Consider the following 21090-nt stretch of genomic DNA (forward strand, 5'->3'; position numbering starts at 1 on the left):
GATTAAATTCTGAATTAATAAATGTATCAATTTTGTTACATAAATTGATTCTAAGATTAATGTGGTTGATAGGAAGATATTTATTTAATGACCATTTTCTTTTTCTTTTGAATGATTTATTTTTATATAAAAATAAAATTCAATTTTATAAAAAAAAGTAATTGAGTTTGGAATTTATTTATTAGCAAATACTAATGGTGCTAACTCTGCAACATTATTACATTTAAATTATTTATATATTCTGAATCCATTATTGATAGGTTTATTTTTTATTTAAGATAAAACTTAATTTGTAAACATTTTAAATTTTTGTTACTAACAAAAAATTTGTTACCAATAGTTTTTATATAAAAACAGTTAGTAGTGCATATGCACCGCTGAGACCTAGTTCAATGCAGCATCTAGACTGCGGTCACTATAATATGTGTCGGGCTCACGTATACGAGGTCGAAAGATCGGAGCTGCCTCTTATCTGCTTTGGTTTTCCAATAATGTCCTTAATACTTAGAGGATAGCTGCCGTAGGTTCGTTTGCCATCCTGTTTTCAGTAAGTTTGAAGCTAGGTATTCTCTTGGTTCTGTTTTTTTTTATAAAACCATTCTTCCACTACTAATTGTCAAGTCGCTTTTTGGTAGGTAGATCCGTAGCTAATGAGAAAGGATAAGAGCAAAGGGATATCAGAGAATAGAGGGTTGTTAAAAGATGCTTTTTATTACTTATGATCGTGTGGCTATTTATAATCTTTTTCTCTAATAAAGTGCCTCAGCGCTTGCCATATGATACAACTATATTATACGATACAATTACGATGCTGGCTACTAGTTGTTAAAGATAGTACTCAGTTGAGTTAATAAAATTATAATAATTTTATCATCTAAAAATAATAAAAAAACTATAATTTAAAAAAGTAACCATTATTATAAAATAATAATAAATATTAATGAGGAAGTTTGCAAAAACTCCTGGAATTAAATATTTATATTAATTTTATTAAAAGATTATAATAGAAAAAGAAATAAAAAATAGTTTTTATATTTATTTAGTAAAATGATATAAAAGTAATTATTTCTATTTTGTCATTTTACTATTAATTTTATTTAATTTAGAAAAAAAACAATTCTTTTTTTTTCTTTTTCCGTCTAGTCAAGAATCAAGAAGAAAAAATGACATACTCAGGGCATATTATAATTGAAATATTAATTATATAGATAATAGCCCCGTTTATTATTTTGGATAACTAATTTATTTAATTTGTGAGTTTAGTAATTATTTTCCAAAGATCTCTTTCACCTGCATTAGAAATAAAAAGTTTTTTCATTTTTCTTTTTTTAATTCTTTTGATATCATTTTTATTTCTTTCTATTATTTTTATTGTATTTTTGTTTTTTTTTCTCTTTTTCTTAGGATATGATTAGGATTATGTTTTATGCATACAAATTTCTTTTTATCACCATTTTCTGTTTTTTTTTGTAACACATATATCCTTCTATTTTTCCTCTTTTATGTATATATGAGCATATATTACTACTACTATTTTCATACCAAAAATAATTCTTATTAGCTTTTTCTATGTTTTCTTTTATAATATTATTAAGTAATTTCTTTTTATATTTTTTTTAACCTCGTACATAATGTTTTCAAAAGATTTAATTAAAGATGACTTGCATATAAGAATATCTTTATTGAAGAGAACCATTTTTCAAATAAACTTTTAGATTTATATTTTTTTTTTAAATCTTCTGAAGTTTATCTTTTTTATAAAGTAAAAATTCAATTTTTATTTTATTTTTAAGTTGATATAATTTTTTTCAATTGTTACTTTTTTCACAATTTTTAATATAACAACCAGTCTCCTGACCTATCTAATCAGGCGTCTGGTTGATAAATATAATACTCAGTTTAGTAGATAGAATTATAATAATTTTATGATCCCTAAATAATTAAAAAAATTTCTCATATGAGAAACTTTTTCAAATTTCTTAAAAATAAAAATAAATATAAAAATCTTAGGATTTAATTTTTTAAATTATTATAGCTCAATTCTATTTCGCTTACATATATAATGTTACCTTTTTCAAAGGTTAAATACAATACATCATCAATACCCCCCCTGATTATAATTGAATTCAATATTAAATATAATAAACATCACACCTAAAGGTTTCAAAAGCTTGCGGTAGCGAGCTGATGTTTATTTATTTTAATTTAATATTATGATATATATCTAAGAATTATAAATTCTTGATATATATGTATACCAGACAGAAAAAAAGAAAGAAGAATTGTTTCTTTCTAAATATATTAATTATTATAATACAAGGAAGGCATAAAACAATGGATTTGTATCACCTTCTTAACAAGAAGAAAAAATGGCATACTCTCGGCATATAAAAAATAATAATATTATTTTTTATTTTTTGTTGTTTTTTGTTTTATTTAATAATTTAATGTAGTGAGGTTAGTAATTATCTTTCCTAAATTAATATTTCCTCCGTTCCATTATAAATTTTTTTATTCTACTATTCTTTTTTTTCTTAAATTATTTCTGTTTCTTTTTTATACAATGTAAAATGTTATATCTATTTGAGGGGGAACAGCTATTTGCACCCCACTGTAAGAGTCCGGTGATAACAACTCTTTATTATATTGAGTAAGAGATATTCATATATATGGGAATAGGGGGTAGTAACTTGTATCTGTTACACAGCTCCCCCTCTGCAAAAAAAAGATACTGCTATGATAAAACGAAATATTATAAGTATAAAGAAGAAAAGAAAAAGCTAAACTAAGTGAAATTCATGTTTTGATGGTATTGATAAAGCTGATCTTGATTTGCTTTGGTGGTTTTTGTTCTGCCTTTGATTTGACTTTTGATTGTAAAGCTGGTTCCGGCGTCATTGTTCACTTTCGTGATTGTCCAAGGCCCCGAAAACTTTGGATTGGGAAATTTCCAAGTTTCCTTTGCCTTTAGTCGCATTACTTGATCACCAGTGTTAAATTTCGGTCTTTCTTGTCTGCCGCGATCATAGTAACGTTTCTGCCGTTCTTGGGCTTTTTGGATATTGTTGTGTACTTTCTTGTGTAGGATTGGAAGATAATGATTGAGATATGCGATCCAAGTTTCGGTTGTGTGTGTTTTCATTGCTGGTAAGTGTAAATCAGCTACGGATGGAAGTATTGCTGTACGGCCGAACATGATTTCAAAAGCGGATTTGCCGGTTGATGCTTGTTTGCTTGTGTTCACTCCAAATGTGACAAATGGTAAGTATTCGTCCCATGTTGCCGGGTTGTGTTCTGCATATATAGCCAAGGCTCCTTTTATAGTTCGATTTTGACGTTCGCATAGTCCGTCACCTTGTGGTCTTTCCACACTTGTTGTTGACCTGGATATTCCCAATCGTTTACAGACAGCTTGCATCGCATCCGAGATGAAATTACTGCCGTTATCCGTGATCCACTTTTTCATCATTCCGAATTTTAGTATTACTTGGAAGAGTAGTACTTGTGCTATTGTGTTGGAATCGAAGCTGGGAAGTGCCGCAGTGACGACCCACTTTGTCATGTATTCTACAAAGACAAGCAAGTATCGATTGTTGCTGCTTGTTGTCGGCAATACTGCAATATCTGCAGCCCAGACTTCACAAGGTTCACCGACCTGTATGCTCGTCATTTTTCCGTACTTGTGTGTTGGTGTCTTATGCTGTTGGCAGGCTGGACAAGCTTTGATGGCGTTGCTGATGTCGTTTTTCCTTGATTGCCACCATGCTAGTTGATATGCTTTGTCCAAGGTCTTGTCTCACCCCATGTGAGCTGCTGTTTGGTGTGTATGAATTGAATTGAAAAAACGTTGTCGCAAGGTTTTCGGCATGACTGCGACTGGGCTCGCTTTGTTGATGCAATATAAGCCGTGGTGCCAGAAAAAACGTTCATCGTTGTTTTTTATATATTTGTGGATTTCGTCGTCGTCGCGTTGATGATGCAATAATTCGTCGTATGTTATTGCTGATGCATTTCCGTCGTTGTTGTTTTGTTGTTCGTTGCACGATCTGCTCAATGCGTCTGCGTCGACGTTGTCCACTCCTTTTCGATGAATAATTACAAAGGTATAGCTTTGAACAGCCATCACCCAGCGTGCAATCCTGCCTTTAGGATTCTTGCTGCCTAGGATTGCTTTCGCTGCGTATGCATCGCTGTAAATCGTTAAAGAGGAACAACCATGTACATAGCAATGGAAGTGTAGCAAGCTCCATACTATACACATCACCTCTTTTTCTACAGCACTATAGTGTTTCTCGGCTGCTGACAGTGTCTTGCTAGCGTATACCACTGGTCGATATCCTTGAATGAGGACGGATCCCAAGGCAAAATCACTTGCATCTGTGTGCATCTCGTACGGCAGGCTTGGATCCGGGTAGGCAAGGGTGGGAAGTTCCATCAGTCGTTTCTTGAGCGTTGTGAATGCTTCTTCTTGCTCAGTACCCCATTGCCATTCCACGTTCTTGCGTAGTAATCGGTATAACGGTGCTGCGACATGTGCTAGATTTGCAAAAAAGCGATGGTAGAAGACACATGTTCCTAGTAGTCGCTCCAATTCCTTAGTATTCTTTGGCTGGCTCCAGTTCTTGATTGCTTCCACCTTGGCTGGATCTGACTTGATGCCTTCTGCCGATACAATGAACCCGAGGAATTTGACCGCTGATTTTGCCCACGAGCATTTCGTAAGACCAATCTTGAGTGATGCCTTTGTCATGATATCCAGAACCGTTAGTACATGTTCCCAATGTTGTTGCTCTGTCTCTGATGCAATGAGGACATCATCGATGTACAAATGGCAAAAGGATAAATGGCCAAGCAAATGAGACATAAAACGAGAAAAACTCGCTACACCATTGGTCACTCCAAAGGGTAAAACGAGGAACCTCCATAGCTTCTGCCCATCAGAGAAGCATGTCTTGTATGAGTCCTTTGGATCCATGGGTATCTGCCAGTATCCGGATTTCAAATCAATCAGGCTGAATAGCTTTTTTCCGGCGAGTTTGTCGAGGAGAGAGTCGATTGGTTCAAGAGGAAATTTGTCTTTCTCAGTGACAGCATTGAGTTTTTTGTAGTTCACGCAAAATCGTAGGCTGCCGTCCGGTTTTGGTACCAGTACTGGTTGTGAAACCCACGGGCTGGTACATTCGACAATAACACCACGCTCATGCATCTTCTGTACTTCTGCTGCTAGTGCTGCCTTTTCTGCTGGGGACCGTCGAAAATTTGGGGTGTATACAGGTGCTGCATCACCAGTATTGATGTGGTGATATATTGGCACTGATGTGATCGTTTGCTTTTCTGTATCATTGTATAGTGCTGGATGTTGTTGCAAAAATTCTCGCACTGGTTTTGGGACGGTTGCCGAGATTGTTGTTGCTGCATTGCTGTTACTAATGAAAGCCACGTCTTTCTTTGGAATGATTGTGCGGTTATTCGGATCCAGCAAAATGTTCAACCCCACCAGCCAATCCATACCCAATATCACCTTTGTATTTTGTTTTGGCACAATGCGTAATGCAATTGGGTATTGCTGTCCGTTCATTTCCAATGTTGAGATCGTTTGTTTGTCGGATAAAGATCGGGATTTGTTGCCATATTGAATATATAATAGTGATGCCGTTATTGTCGATAGTTGAGCTTGTTGTACTGTTGCTTCGTCAATTGTTGTCACTTCTGAACCGGTATCCACCAAGGCTTGAATTTCTGCGGCGCCAATATTGATGTTTACTGTGAAGCGTAAGGATGACCGATTCTCGTCGTCTGTTTGCACTGATTGTTTCACAGGAATACCATTGATTTTTTGTTGGGAGTTTTGTTGCAGGTAATCGAATAATGGTGTGCCAAAAGAATCGTCGTCCATGCTGTTGTTGCTGTCGCCTTTTTGCTGTACTAAGGTTGCTGACTCCTGGTTTGCTGTTTGCTGACTGTTGCTTTTTCTTGACCAACAGTCTCTCGCTTTGTGGCCATATTTGTTGCAGTTGTTGCAGGTACCATTGAATTTTTTCTTATTGAACTGTTTTTTCTTGTTGAATGGTTTCTTGTTGCTGTGATTATGGTACTGTCGTCGTTGACTGTTCGAATCGATTTCCATTGCTGTCGGGCCGTCGTTTGTTAAAGTTGAAGTTGTCGTTGGTTGCTGCAATGTTGGTGTTGTTAACAATGGTGCTCTGCTGTTGTTTTGTCGATGACCTTTTTGGGCTTTTACTGTTTCATCGGTGCGTTCCAAATATATCGCATATCTGATCGCTTTGTCGAGGGTTTCCGGTTTATAACGTGAGACTTCGCGTGCTACATCTTCTCTTGCATGAATAGAGAAAAAGTAGAGCTTCAAATTCTCGTCCATGCGAGGATCAATGCGTCCCAATGCCAACTTGAGTCTGGCTCCGAATGAAACCATACTTCAGGTCCTTGTTTCATCTTGGGTAGATCTGACAATGCTACTACTGCTGCCTCTTGGCCACCGCCAAAATATTCTGTGAATGCTTTTTTGATCTGGTTGATATCGTTTCTGGCATCGTCGCTTAATCCATCCCACCAATCAACAGCGTTGTCTCTCATTGAGATCATGAATTCTTTGCAGCTTTCGTCGTCAGACCAGTCGTAATACTGAACTGCTTTTTCAAATGATGATATCCATGTGTGTGGATTTTCTGTTGGTAGCCCACGATACGGTTGTAAATCCAAATACCGTGTCTTTTTTCTTTTTACTGTCGTTTCGTTCTGTCTGACTACCCATGCAAGGTTTCCTTCAGGGGGCTCATCATCTCCTGAATCTCCTTGCTCACTTCCCGTTGCCCATTCTTCGTTTCTTTCACCAGATGAATCGGATCTAATGGTCTTGACTGTTCTTCTCGGTTGTTGTTGCTGCGATGCTACTGACACACTTTCCATTGATGAATGTTGGGTTGGTGTTGTGGCTCGTTGCCTTTGATGCTGTTGATGTTGCTGCATGGCCAAAGTCAAACTGTTCATTGCAGCGATTAGGGGTGCATCATCGCGTGCTGCACTTGATTCTCTTTGAGATGATGACTCCCATCTCCCTAACTGCTGCTGTTCCTGAAGTTGTTCTAAGAGCTCGTGGTGTGATCGTTCTCGACGGTGCTCACGATCTTCTTGACTTTGGAGGAATGCCGTGAACTGTTGAGATATTGTCGATGCCATGTCTGGTGTTTGTTGTGGGCGTAATTGCCCATACATTTGATGCATATTACGGGTTAGTTGTTGCAGTTCGTCTTGGTGCTGTCTATTGAGGCTGTTGATTTGCTCTTGCAGTTCCGCCTCTCGCTGCCGCTGCTATTCTAGCATTTCTTGCTGTTGTCTTGCTGATGTTTGCTGTTGTTCTTGTATGATAAGTGCTCGCATACGTTCGATTTCCGGATGGAGTGTTGTTGGCATCTGTTGTTGTTGAATCGAACGGAGTTGTTCGTCACCGAACTGCTGGTCACCTTGCTGTTCTATTGTTCTAGGTGCTGTCTGTTGCTGATGATACTGTGGGAATGCTGCCGGGATCTGCTGCTCTAGTGCCCACGGATTGCCGTGAGGTACGTTGTCAGGCTGTTGATTGTTTGGGTCTGAAGATTGAGGATTATTTTGATCCATTGTTAAAAGTTATGCTTCTCCACCAAATGTAAGAGTCCGGTGATAACAACTCTTTATTATATTGAGTAAGAGATATTCATATATATGGGAATAGGGGGTAGTGACTTGTATCTGTTACACCCACCTGCACCACCCCTCGGGTAGTGACTAGCTTTTCGGAGGTGAAATGGCATGGCGGGTGGTGAGAAACGATGAAGGGTGGTGAGAGATGAATGTGAAACGAGACTATGGCGTATTATTTGTTTATTGCATAAATATGTGTAGCAGTACCACCACGTTTTTCAATTGTATCCATAACTATAAGAAACATAGTGATCATACAAACATTACGAGTTTGCTGCATAAATGTCTATTTTTTTTAAAAAAAGGAACACTAGTGAGAAAAAAAAATGCGACTAAATACACTATCTGTCAAAATAATGTAAATCATCAGTAGTAGCCTACAGTCATCGCAGTATTGAGCACTATCGTTGATGAGAACGTTTGCTAAAGACTATGACACACTAACCAGGATGTTGCTACCGAAAGAATCAGAGAGGCTTGAGTTGAGAATTAAAGATGTGATCCTTTTTATAATTTTGTGTGACAAGGAAAAGAAAACGCATCCTTCCTTTTCCATTCAGCAAGCATGTCAACATTACAGACGAGATCACCAAACATCCCTGAGGAAATCAACCAAACGTACGAATCGTACGACATTGCAATTACATCCTTGCAATCTTGGGCGTTGAAAAACAAGTTTCAGCTTTCAGTAATCAGAGCTGATAAAACAGGCCCCAAGCGAAGGTGCCAACTTGGCTGTAAGCACTTTGGTCAGCCCCGTGACCAGACACCGAAAGAGCAACAATCGCAGCAGCAACAAACAACAATTGTTATTGACGAGGAAGGTGGCATTCTGAGCAGCACCGAGAAAAAGAAGAAAGGACGTAGCAAGGATTCTCAACGGATTGGTTGCCCTTTCAATCTGATGCTACGACCATTAGACAGTAAGAGCCAGCAATGGCATGTAGTGAGTATCTATGATGGCGGACACAATCACCATATGGCTTTGGAACCTAGTGCCTACCCACTGCACCGCCGTTTGAAAGGAGACGTTCTCCAGACAGTGCGTACCTTAATCCTCAACTATGCCACCAACAGGGTCATCACGAACTTCCTACGCAGCAAAGGCCATTCTGGTACCACCGCAAAGGATATTTCGAACATTCGTCAAACAGTGTTCAACAACGACCCTGACGGTGCAATGTTCAACCTGATCAACCTTCTGCAAGAGAACGATTACCACGTCCGTTTTGACTCGAGACAAGAAGGGGAAAAGATTTTCCTCAATGCATTGTTCTTTGCCCATGGCGATGCTATAAAGGTTGCAAACCAATTCCCGGAGGTGATCTCCATGGATGCCACCTACCAGACCAATCGCAACAAAATGCCATTTATAAATGTGATTGGTACCGGAAATGTTGGCGTGAAGGCGTTAAGAAGCTTTTGTGTAGCTGGAGGATGGGTCTCGAATGAGACAACAGGGTCGTATATGTGGTTTGCTCAACAGCTAAAGTCAGTTGTTTACTCGTCTTCGACAGCGGTTTATCCAAAAGTGTTCGTCACAGACAGTGAAGCAGCATTAATGACTGCGCTTGATTCCACTTTCCCTGAGTCTACGAAGATACTGTGTAAAATCCATTTGCATAGAAACTTCAAGACGAACCTTCGAAAGCTTTTTGACACTCAAGAACAATGGGACCAGGTAGAAAAGGCGCTCAACCTTTTGATGTCTAGCTCTTACAAGGACAAGTTCGATGATATGATGGAGAAGGTGTCCGATGCAAAACTAGAGCAAAAGGCGCTTACTATGTTTGAAAATGCAATACTGTGTTGTTCAGATCCTGAAAAGGCACGAAGCTACTGGAAAAGGTAGATGATTAGTGTACCTTTGAATGTTGTCCAAATCCTTATGGGGCTTTATGATTGATCTAGCTCATATACTCTTTCTATAGTAAACTTGCCTTTAGGGAAAAATGGGTTGGTAGTGAGACCGGCCAACTGCGACACCTTGGAAATACCAGTACCAACCGGGCTGAAGGTGCTCACGCCGAAATCAAAAATACATCGATCCATCCAGCAGCCTTCATCTTTCTTTCACACATCTGAATATGTAGTATAAAGACAAGGTATATATACATACGTTTTGCTGAGAAATGTTCGCATCAATTCATGTTGTTGCATACTTATATTTAAGTATCGGCACGTTTGGGGTTTGCGATAAGCAATACTGTGTAATTGATGATAGACGCTTTTGTAGAACACCAACTGGAATCAGCAGGTTGATAAGGAAGCATTGAGTGCTAATTCTCATCTTCCTGAGGCATATAAAACGCGACTTGAGCTCCTCAGTCGTAATATATCTCGCTTTGCTTTTGAAGCCATCAAAGACCAGTTGAGATTCTCGAACGTGCTGAAGACGATGCATTGCAAGTGTGCCTTAAAGATCCATTACGGAATACCATGCTGTCATATGTATCCAGCTGACGGGCCCATTCCATTGTCGATTATCCCTCAGCGTTGGCACTTGTTCCCAGAAAAAACAGCATCGAATCTCAATGGTATGGCTATTGCAGAGTTTAAAACAATGATGAGTATGTTCACCGACAATTTATGAGCCAGTTTTCTTTTCTTCTTTTTTGCAATAGACGAATTGTCGATGTGCTCTCTGCACCTAACGTTATAGCAGTTGTGGACGACCACGAGAAGCCAACGATCGAATAGCAAGTCGCCGCTGAGCTTGTCCGGATTGAAAACCTAGGATTCAATCTCCAAAACCAGCAGTAACTAGCAGATCTTTTGCATAAATTGAAGGCAATCAGTAATGATTCGTTCATTGATATGCATGAACTGCAATCTCCACCTGTGCCAACAAAAAAAACAACAGCTCGCACTACTGCAAATAACGCCAGCAGCAGCAGCAGCAGCAACAGCAGTAATAACAACAAACGCTTGCCAATTACACTCGAAATCCAAGATGAGCAAAGCAAGAAAAAGGCCAAGACGGGCTTCGGAGCTGACGCAGCAGCCACATGGTATGTACCAATCATTCCAGTGTATAATATAAGCTGATTGTGGTGGGCCGTTAAAATAGGGAAGGAAAGGGCAAGGATCTGGCGGTGCCATTGGCTGGTGTCTTAAGCACCGATGTACCCAAGCAGCAAGTCGCCACTATTGTTAGTCCTCAGCCTGATGGTAATTGTGGTTTTCGTGTCTTGGCTTTGGCCTTGAAAAACGATGAGGATATGTGGCCATCCATCAAAGACGATATGTTTGTGTTTTTGCAGCAGAATCGCGCTATTTTTTTACATCTCTTTAGAGAAGATGAACTGGCTTCAGTGGAGCATAAGCTATCCGATCGCTCCTCTCCTTGCAATACTGCTTCATATTTCAATCATTCTTGTGCAATTCTAGCTGCCAATGCGTTCTCAAAAGCCATTGCTTGGTATTCTGTTGAATTCTCAACTCTATACATACCTTTCCTTTCCGCTCCTACAGGTAAACCTATCAGTATGCAGTTGAGCAATTTTCATTTCTACCATGTCTCTTTTAGACCAGCTGCCCAAGTTGTGTACCCTTCTGTCCATCGCTCCCATAATCTCTTTTGTACCCGCCACAACTTCACCAACCATTCCTACTTAATTGACCACAAAAAATAGACCTCTTCCCTTCTCTCTTACTTTAAAAACGTCAAACAACCAGCTCGCAAACAGAAATATTGCTACAAGATGTGTAATCGAATAATGTAAGCAAAAAGAAAATAGTGTCAAAGAAGTGTACTAATTATCAATCAGACCATGAAAACATGATATATTATGTAAACACCCATAATACAATAGTTATGGTTAGGGATCCGTATCAGAACCGTAGAGCCGGAACCGAACCGAACCGAAACTGAGAAAATACGGTTCGGTTCCTGTCAAGAACCGAACCGGAACCGAACCGGTTCTGTATAAGTAGAACCGAAGAACCGAGAGGCAGAAGATTGCAATCGGCGATTTTGGTAATTAGTATAAAGTAGGCTATAATGGAAGTTACGAACAATGTTATTCCGAAAAGACCACGAAGTAGTGTATTTGCAAGCCATACTTTATTGAAAAACTTAACAAAACCTGCAAAAGCAGAAGGGAGTAAAAAATAGTAAAGAAGAGAAGAGAAAAAAATAAAAAAACACTTCTTCTGACGGCAGCTTGCTTTCTCCGCCCATGACGCACATCATTACTTGTTCCTCTACTTTGCTACCCACAATGCATTTTTCTCCATGACGTACTACTTTACTCAGTTTTATCAAGTTTGTGCATTCCGTTTGAGATTGCGCATTCTGGGGCTCATAACAGAATTATCTTACCCATTCACCCTTTGCCTTTTATGAGACACTATACACTACTCACACGTAGAGACACAGCAGCTGTATGTACTGCCGGTTGTGGTTCAATTCCTCCAATGTTACGATAACATATTGTACTAGTAATACTAAGTCGCCACAAGTAAGTACTATAAGCTCCACTTTTTTTTGTAAAAACTGTGCTTCAATCTTTTAACCATGCAATGACCCACATCGTATGAGAATGTTTACACTCTGTTTCTCTTATTCATTTTGAGATCGCTGTTCAATGTATAATAATAAACTATTCTTTTTTACTGCAGTATTCAAGTATACCGCGACATTTGAACACACACATCAGCTTTCATTTAAAGATACCGAATCTTGCCTTTTTTATATACGTAATGGGTTCGGTTCTTCGGTTCGATTCTTCAGTTCTACGGTTCTCGTCGGTTCTAGTCGGTTCGGTTCTTGCTTTAGACGGTTCGGTTCGGTTCCCTTTAAGAACCGAACCGAACCGAACCGTGCGGATCCCTAGTTATGGTCTTGCTGTAATCGTACTATTGCAGCACTTTGATTTATAAGAAAATTGAAGATCACTTTGAAGAAGAACCGGTACTTTACTGATAGTTAACGAGTAGTCTAGTTACCTTGAATAATAACAGATAGACCTATTATAAAGATTTCATTGAAATATATGCCTCCTCTCACCACCTTTCATCGTTTCTCACCACCCGCCATGCCATTTCACCTCCGAAAAGCTAGTCACTACCCGAGGGGTGGTGCAGGTGGGGTGGTGTGAATAGCCGTTCCCATTTGAGGGTCCATTATTATTATTTATATATTCTTTATTATTTTTAATATTTAAAAAATTTATTATTTTATTTTTATTTCTTGTTTTTTTATATTTTTTCTTGTTTTTCTTCTCTGGAATATGATTTTTATTATGGTTCGTACAAACATATTTTTCATTATCTCTATTTTTAGTAATATTTTTACAACAAAACTTTCCATTATTCTTACCTCTTTTATGTTTATATATACATAAATTTTTATCTAAAATTTCAGTTATAAAACTATCTGATTCAAATAAATCATATATATTTTCTTCTATTTTTCTATTTATAAAGGTAATTATATTAGCATCTAAATGAAATTCTAATTCTATATTTAAAAATTCTACTATATTATTTTTTAAATTAATTTTTAAATCATTTTTATACAATAATAAAGATGAGTTAAGGATAACCATTTTGTTAGAAATAATAAATAATCTATTTTTTTTAATATAAAAATTCAATTTTTATTTTATTTTTAAGTTGATATAATTTTTTTCAATTGTTACTTTTTTCACAATTTTAAATATAACAACCAGTTTCCGCTGTTGAATCTCGCCTTCTATATGTTGTTTGTGTGTTCGTTTGTATATTGTCAACGTATTTTAGTGCGGCAGAACTCTGTTGTAATTGTTTGCTGCCTGGTAAAAGTGTTGTGCCGCCAAAACAGAATAATCAAAGGCTAGTCATTTTCACTACGACACCAAAAAGCGACTCAATAAAGAGGAGAAATCCTGTAATATTGTCGTAGCTAGAATTGATCGGTCTTACCTTTTCCCTTTTTGTCCCACCTTACCATCATTCGAACATGTAGTCTATTATCGTTAATGCATGTTTAGTAAAACACGTAGTTCTTCACCCTTTGAACACGTATCCATTCATCAACACAACACGTAGTCATCTCATTAGAGTTACCATCACACAATAGTCTTAGGAAACATATAAATATCCCCTCCATCATCAAATAATAAAGATCATCTTTCAAGTTATCTCTTATTCTTCTTTATTCTTTTGTTATCTCTCTTCTATTGGCTACGGTATTGATCCACCAAAAAGACTTCGACAATTGGTAGCGGAAGAACGGTTTTATGGACAAGAAACTTTACCCACCAGATAAATACAAGAACGCCCCTGGTTTCCAAGAATTTCGAACAAGTCAAGAACCATTGTTGGATATAGAAGAACCTACCACATGATAAGAACTTACCTTTGAAACGCCGCAACTTAAAATGAACTAAGAACAACAAACCATCCTGCTGCAAGCAATCCATAAGTTGTTGGAGAAAGACAACTTGGCTCCCATTTTCCGCGCTCGCATATATGAACCCGACACGTACCATAGTGACCGAAGTTTGGATGCTGCCTTGAACTAGGTTTTGGCTGTGGAATAATACTTGACAATGGCCAAGCTGGATGAACACGAATGGGTCAGCTATACGGTGACATTGTTGTGTGGCGAAGCCGAAACGTGGTCGCGGCAACAAGAGGCACGGGTGACGATTGACGAATGGCGTGAATTCAGAAAACGGCTGCTGGCGACTTTTAATCCACCTAACACTCCTCAACTGTATCGAGACCGATTGGTAGCGGTAGCACAAAGAGGGACAGTGGCACTTTATGTCTCGCAATTCCAAGCAGCATGGTCGTCAGTGCCATCCATGTCTGACGAAGAGGCACTTGACCGTTTCCAACGTGGTCTCCACCCAACTATCCATATGCAGGTGTTGACGCGTTTTCTATCTTTGACTGATGAAGCCATGAAACTTGCGCTAGCTGTTGAAGGTGCACAGCAAACAAGCCAGGCGGTACTGCAAGAAGCCCACAGATTTCCGGTAGCACAACCCCAAATGCAGCAACACCAATATGCTCAGCAACCCCAGCTTGTTCCTGAGTACCTCCGCTCCTCTAGTATGGCACCCATGGATCTGGATGCTCTGCATATAAGGTCCCCTGAGGCATGGCAAGGTCCCCGTAGTAGTGGTGGCAACTGGCAACAACCGGGATACCGCTGTAACAATGATACTGACAAGGACTGTTACAATTGTGGTGGCTGGGGCCACATTGCTCGCAATTGTCCGTCTCCTCGTCACAACCGTCAGTAACAGGGTCGTTCTCCAGGCCAGGGAAAAGGCCAAGTGCGTCGGGATTAAAGGGAGTCCCCTCGCGCTCGTTTCCATCCCTTAATGTTGTCTGAACCGAGCCCGAAGTTGTCCCTGAGGGCGAACTGATTGATCTGTCCGAAGATCGTGAACAAGATGCACAGGTGCTGCAGCATACACTAGAGGAGGATAGCCAGTATTTTGACTCCTTGTTATCAATAAAAGAAACTGATTTGCCACTGTATTCCATGCTGTGCAATGGTCGTGCTGTTGATGTGTTGATTGATTCTGGTGCTACCAGTTCGTACGTCTCACCGAGGATTGTTGCTGGTTTGTCTACTCGCTCAGTGGCTGGTCGTGAGGTCGAAACTGCCAGTGGTTATATGCTATCAATTTCCCGCCAAGCTACATTGTCGTTGAACGCCCAAGGCTATGAGCATCAGGCGGATGCATACGTTCTCGACACCAAGTTCGATGTCATCCTTGGTCGAGATTGGCTCAAGACCATACAGCCAATGCCGGATTGGGAACAAGATACATGGAAGATTAGTAAGGGTGCTCATACTTTCGTCCTACGGCCTCGTCATACCCGCCAAGTCCCTGAGCTCTCTTACCTGATTTCCCATCGCCAAGTCCAACGTTTGGAGCGCAGCCAAGGAATCGATGATGTCTTCGTCTGCTATGTCCGTACAGATGATGCCCAAGGCCAGCTACCAACCGACGACCCATTCAAGACGCGGCTGGTGAGCGAATTCGGCAACGTGTTCCGCGAGCAACTGCCCGGGTTGCCTCCCGACCGCAGAGTACAGCATGTCATTGACACTGGTGATGCTGAACCTGTTTCCCGACCTCCCTACAAGATGAGCCCACTCGAGTTGGATGAATTGCGACGGTAGTTGAAGGAGCTGCTCGACTTACGACTCATTCGGCCTAGCTCATCACCTTGGGGAGCACCTGTCTTGTTTGTCCATAAGAAGGATGGTTCCATGCGTATATGCGTTGATTACCGTGCCGTTAATCGACTGACTCGTCACTATACACATCTGTTGCCACTTATCGACGAATGTCTCGAACGGTTAGCCAATGCTCGTCGCTTCACAAGCATCGATCTCAAGAGCGGCTATCACCAAGTTCGAATCCGACCTGAGGACGAGGACAAGACCGCTTTCAACACTCGATATGGCCAGTTTTGCTAGAAGGTATTGCCGTTTGGCCTGCGAAATTCTCTACCGGTGTTCCAAGCCATGATGAATGAGGCGCTGGGCGATTGTCTCGATACGTGTTGTCTCGTGTACTTGGACGATCTCCTTATCTTTAGCAAGAGTGATGACGAGGAAACGCATTTACAGGACGTACGACGTGTGCTCAAAAAATTGCGAGAGGCAAAGTTGGTGGCCAATTTGAAAAAGTGCGAGTTCAACAAGACCGAGTTGGAGTTCGTTGGTTACCAGGTGTCCGCTGAAGGAATTCGTCCGTCGCAGAAAAAGGTGCAGGCGATCCAAGACTGGCCGGTGCCAACTAATGTACAGGAGGTTCGGCAATTTGTGGGACTGGCTTCGCATTATCGACGGTTCATTTGTGGGTTCAGTGCCATGGCAGCAGCGTTGACTGATTTGACCAAAGGAACAGGAGCAAAGAAAAGGGCGATTGCGTGGACTCCCGAGTGTCAGGAGGCTTTTGACGAAATAAAAGCCCGCATGTGTGACGCACCCATATTGATGCCGCCGAATCCGGATAAGCCCTACATCATCGAGACAGATGCATCCGATTTTGGTATTGGTGCTATGCTGCTACAAGAAGGATTAGATAGCCTCCTCCACTTATTGGCCTTTGAGTCCAAAAAGCTATCATCCATAGAACGCTCGTACCCAGCTCAAGAACGAGAAATGCTCAGCATCCTTCATGCGATGCGAACATGGCGTTGTTTCATCGAGGGTCGCCGCTACACTGTCTATTCGGATCATCATCCGCTCAAGTACTTCCGGTCCAAGACCAAGCCAACACCACGTCTAATGTGATGGATCGCCGAGATGGAACTATATGATCTGGATATCCAGTACAAGCCAGGCAAGGACAACCATGTACCATATTTGTTATCCAGGAGGGATGGCCCCGCATGTGTCACCAAGGCACCCAGTTTGGAGCCAGATTTCTTATATGCAGTCAAGACCGTACAAGAGTCCGACTGGCCGAAATTCTATGCTGTTGCTGAGATGTGAACAGCCCTTTAGTGTTCTGGAATCGGAATTCTTTGCCGCCCTGCGAGGAATCTGCACCAGAGGTGTTACCCTCTAACATTGCATCAGAAAATCGAGGATTTGAGGATTTGAGGAATTTTGCAAAAGCCCTAATCCATCCCATTATTGCAGTACGGTTCTCGTCCCTTACTTCCTTTGTTATGTTAGCCTTTTTGAGGTCCTTTTCGAGTTCGACCCTTAGTTGGTCAGCAATTGTTTTTCATGACAAGAGACCGCCTATGTACAACGATTTGCTGGAAAAGCACAAGGACAAGTTCGTGGTGCGAAACGATCAGGTCTACTGCAAGGTTTGAATTGGTGACGACGTTCAAGAAGTGCGCTATGTGTTATTTGCTCGTCGTGCCGACTTAGTGGAACAGTTTCACAAATCTTTTGGGCATGCGGGTAAAACAACTGTATATGACTTGATGCGCAAACGATGGTGGTGGCCCGATATGCGCGCGGACATACAAGAATGGTTAGCAGCCTGCCAAGAATGCCAACTTGCTGCCAATGCTGATCGCCATGTTCACCATGCACCAATGAAACCTTTGGAAGTACCGCCCGTTTTTTCTCGATGGCATTTGGATTTCGTTGGTGAACTACCTATCACTGTCAGTGGTAATCGCTGGTTACTTGTTGCTGTCGACTATGCCACGAACTGGACAATCGCTCGTGCTGTACCTGATGCCACCGGTGAAGCCATTGCCAACTTTATCTATGAAGAAATTGTGCTGCCTTTCTCGTGTCCGGTAGAAATCTTGACAGATCGCGGCGCCAATTTTATGTCTAAGGCCCTCACTCACTACCTGGGTCGCCTTAAGGTCACACATATTTTCACTTCGGCATTCCACCCTCGCACAAACTCCAAGGTTGAGCGAACCAACGGCATCCTCAAGCAAATGTTGCGTAAGTATACTCAAGGCAGGATCCATTAGTGGGATCAATTCATGCAACCTGCCGTTTTTGCCTGCCGTGTCCGCAAACACTGTACTTCTGGTTTTTCCCCTTACTTCTTAACATACGGTGTTGAACCAAGACTACTAGGTGACCACTTGCGTCCCTTTTTGTTGCTGCCTGATTCGGAGCACGACGACTCCCTTGCCGTCTCTGGTCGTGTCCCAGAAGTTCGCTGTTTGTGTGAAGCACGATTGCTTGCTGAAAGCCAACTTAAGGAAAATGCCGTGAAGGACAAGGCCGTTGGGACGCCATCATGAAACCTCAGAAATTTTCTGTTGGTGACCACGTTTTGATGTGCCACGAAAATAAGCTCAGCCTTGAGTTTAATTGGAAGGGTCCTTACAAGGTCATTGCTGTTAACCCGGATACCGATGTTTACAAGCTCGAAGATTTACAAGGCCAAGCTTATTCTTCTTGGGTTCACACTGATCGCCTCCGTCCAATCCATATTACTTCAAAGGTATCCACTGATCCTTGGTATGATCCTACCGCGACTCGCGCCACTTAACACCGTTATCTCGATGCTGCCGGTCAGATTGCTTTGTTGTTGAGGACGACCAATAGTTTGGGGAGGGGATATTGTCGTAGCCAGAATTGATGGTCTTACCTTTTCCCTTTTTGTCCCACCTTACCATCATTCGAACACGTAGTCCATTGTCGTTAATGCACGTTTGGCAAAACACGTAGTTCGTCATCCTTTGAACACGTATCCATTCATCAACACAACACATAGTCATCTCATTAGAGTTATCATTACACAATAGTCTTAGGAAACATATAAATATCCCCTCCATCATTAAATAATAAAGATCATCTTTCAAGTCATTCTTATTCTTCTTTATTCTTTTGTTATCTCTCTTCTATTAGCTACGGTATTGATCCACCAAAAAGACTTCGACAACATACCTGCAAAAAGTATGTACAATAAAGAAATATTTCTTTATGAGCTCTCGGACCGGGAATTGAACCCGGGTCTCCCGCGTGACAGGCGGGGATACTGACCACTATACTATCCGAGAGAGTTATTTCAATACGATGCGTGTGTTAAATCCGCGCCGCCGGCACTTAGTCATACCACAGTGGGAAAAGTAATGTATAAGATGGTATAAGTATATCTTATACCATTGGTATAAGAATAGTATAAGACTAGTATAAGAGCGATATTGATATAAGACTGGTATAAGAATAGTATAAGATTTGAAGCTAGGTTGATCCCCGATTTTTATCCCCTAAAAATCTAAAAAAAAAATTTTACAGCCTCTTCTCCATCTTGTGAGGAGCGGCCCCCTTCTTACTTTCAGTAGGATTATTTTGATCAGGATGTACAGGGTTCAACTTGGCCTTCGCTACCTGCTTCTCCACTACATACTTCTTCCGAATTCATTATGCAGTATCTATTGAGCATAACAACGATGCTTTCATTAATAATTATGCTCCATCTATTAAATATAACGACACATCATTCACTCAATACAATGACGATGCTCTACTAAAGACTGCGCCCTTCGAAAAAAAATCGCAGCATTAATCATTTTTTAACAGTCATGAGCAACACAAAAAAGGTAGAGGAGAGAGAACGGTGGTGGGAGCGTTTTCTTTTCTATATATTACTGTAAAAAGAAACATGTATTACCTAGGGAGTTTTGGGGTAAAATGAGGGGAATATGAGTTGATATTACCCACATATTACCCTAATAATCCTGAGGTAGTATGTCTAGATATTCCCCTGATATTAACAAATATTCCCCCAAGAACACACTTCCATATTCCCACGTATTCCCCTCAGGTAACACTAAGGTAGTATCTGTACATATTCCCCTTATATTCCTACATACTACCATGTATTCCACTAATACTCCGTTGACATTGTCCTACGTTATTCTTGATTTTATCTTCAGACTTGGATTGTTTTCGCGAATCATAGATGCTTTTAAAAGTACTCCATCCAATCTATTACATTTATACAACAATATCAATCCCATCTAGATGTTATAAAGAAAAAGTTTTATTGGTTCCATTTTTTGAGATAAATACTATATTCTATTATATCTATAAACAAAACCCTCCAAACGTCCACTAGTATACTACCACAGTACAACATAATAACATGAGTCCTTCTATATGTCGATTATCCAGCCTTTGGCTACCCATCATATTGAAAGGTCTATATATGTTGATAAAAACCTACAGGGGAACTTGTGCCTGACTTTAAGAGAAATACTATGTGATGATAAGTTTATATGTCAGTAAGGTATCTGAGAGTCCAATCTTACACAGCATGGACTTTTGAAACACTGTAGAGATGCAGGATATTTACCATTTAGTGCTGAGAAAACGTTAGCTTTAGACGCAGACATGTTGAATAGAACGTATGAATAAGCAGACACTTACTGTATAAGAAATGCACCGAATGGCACAAAACGGAATGATCTAAAAAACATGGGATAAAAAAAATGTAGTCATAAGAAAAAGTGAGCGTTAAAAAACAACAAAGTACTAATCATCGTTATTTATGACCATGGTATAACTTACATAGTGACCGCTAGCTGGTTGTAGTAAGCAGAGGTGTTTTTTCTTTATTATTTTACTTATAAGTTCAAAGCAGCCTCATTCCAGTTTTAGTAGCGTGGCCTATATATTTGTTGACAGAATGGATGGCGTTAATGTCTGGAAGTTTTGAAATATGAGACATCACTGGATTACCTTGATTACCTCGAATACTGGTTTATTAATCTTCTTCCTACTTTTAAAAAACAGGAATGACAACGACTTGGTAACCAAGCAAGCAAGTATAGTACTACTACTACTGAATTTGTAGATCTACCCCTTACCTGAGAAATGTGTAGCCTGAATGATTTGGAATGGGAAAGACATCGGTGGTATCACTGTTAGAGTGCTGAAAGTAAAAAGCAAAACAGTAAGTAAGTGAGATTGTTCCTTTTAAGCCAGATCGATGCTGT

General features: G+C 40.2%; 2 protein-coding genes and 1 non-coding gene across 3 annotated transcripts; all 3 read right to left on the minus strand.

Moving 5' to 3' along the window:
- Positions 1–7329: 7329 nt before the first annotated feature.
- Positions 7330–7635, minus strand: BDB00DRAFT_879851 (uncharacterized protein; the record flags this gene model as incomplete). Its single annotated transcript, XM_053127923.1, has 1 exon — positions 7330–7635. One exon carries the CDS (start codon positions 7633–7635, stop codon positions 7330–7332), a length of 306 nt encoding a protein of 101 aa, XP_052972592.1.
- A 3963-nt stretch (positions 7636–11598) lies between these two features.
- Positions 11599–11882, minus strand: BDB00DRAFT_861291 (uncharacterized protein; the record flags this gene model as incomplete). Its single annotated transcript, XM_053126033.1, is given in 2 exon segments — positions 11599–11831; positions 11851–11882. Coding segments are annotated over 2 exon segments (265 nt in total), but the record flags the coding sequence as incomplete, so codon positions are not given.
- A 7195-nt stretch (positions 11883–19077) lies between these two features.
- On the minus strand, positions 19078–19149 carry BDB00DRAFT_t139. Its single transcript has one exon. It is a non-coding gene; the product is annotated as a tRNA-Asp (tRNA).
- Positions 19150–21090: the final 1941 nt, after the last annotated feature.

This window comes from Zychaea mexicana (genome assembly GCF_025766255.1).
Source record: "Zychaea mexicana strain RSA 1403 chromosome Unknown BDB00scaffold_196, whole genome shotgun sequence".
Classification (NCBI taxonomy): domain Eukaryota; kingdom Fungi; phylum Mucoromycota; class Mucoromycetes; order Mucorales; family Lichtheimiaceae; genus Zychaea; species Zychaea mexicana.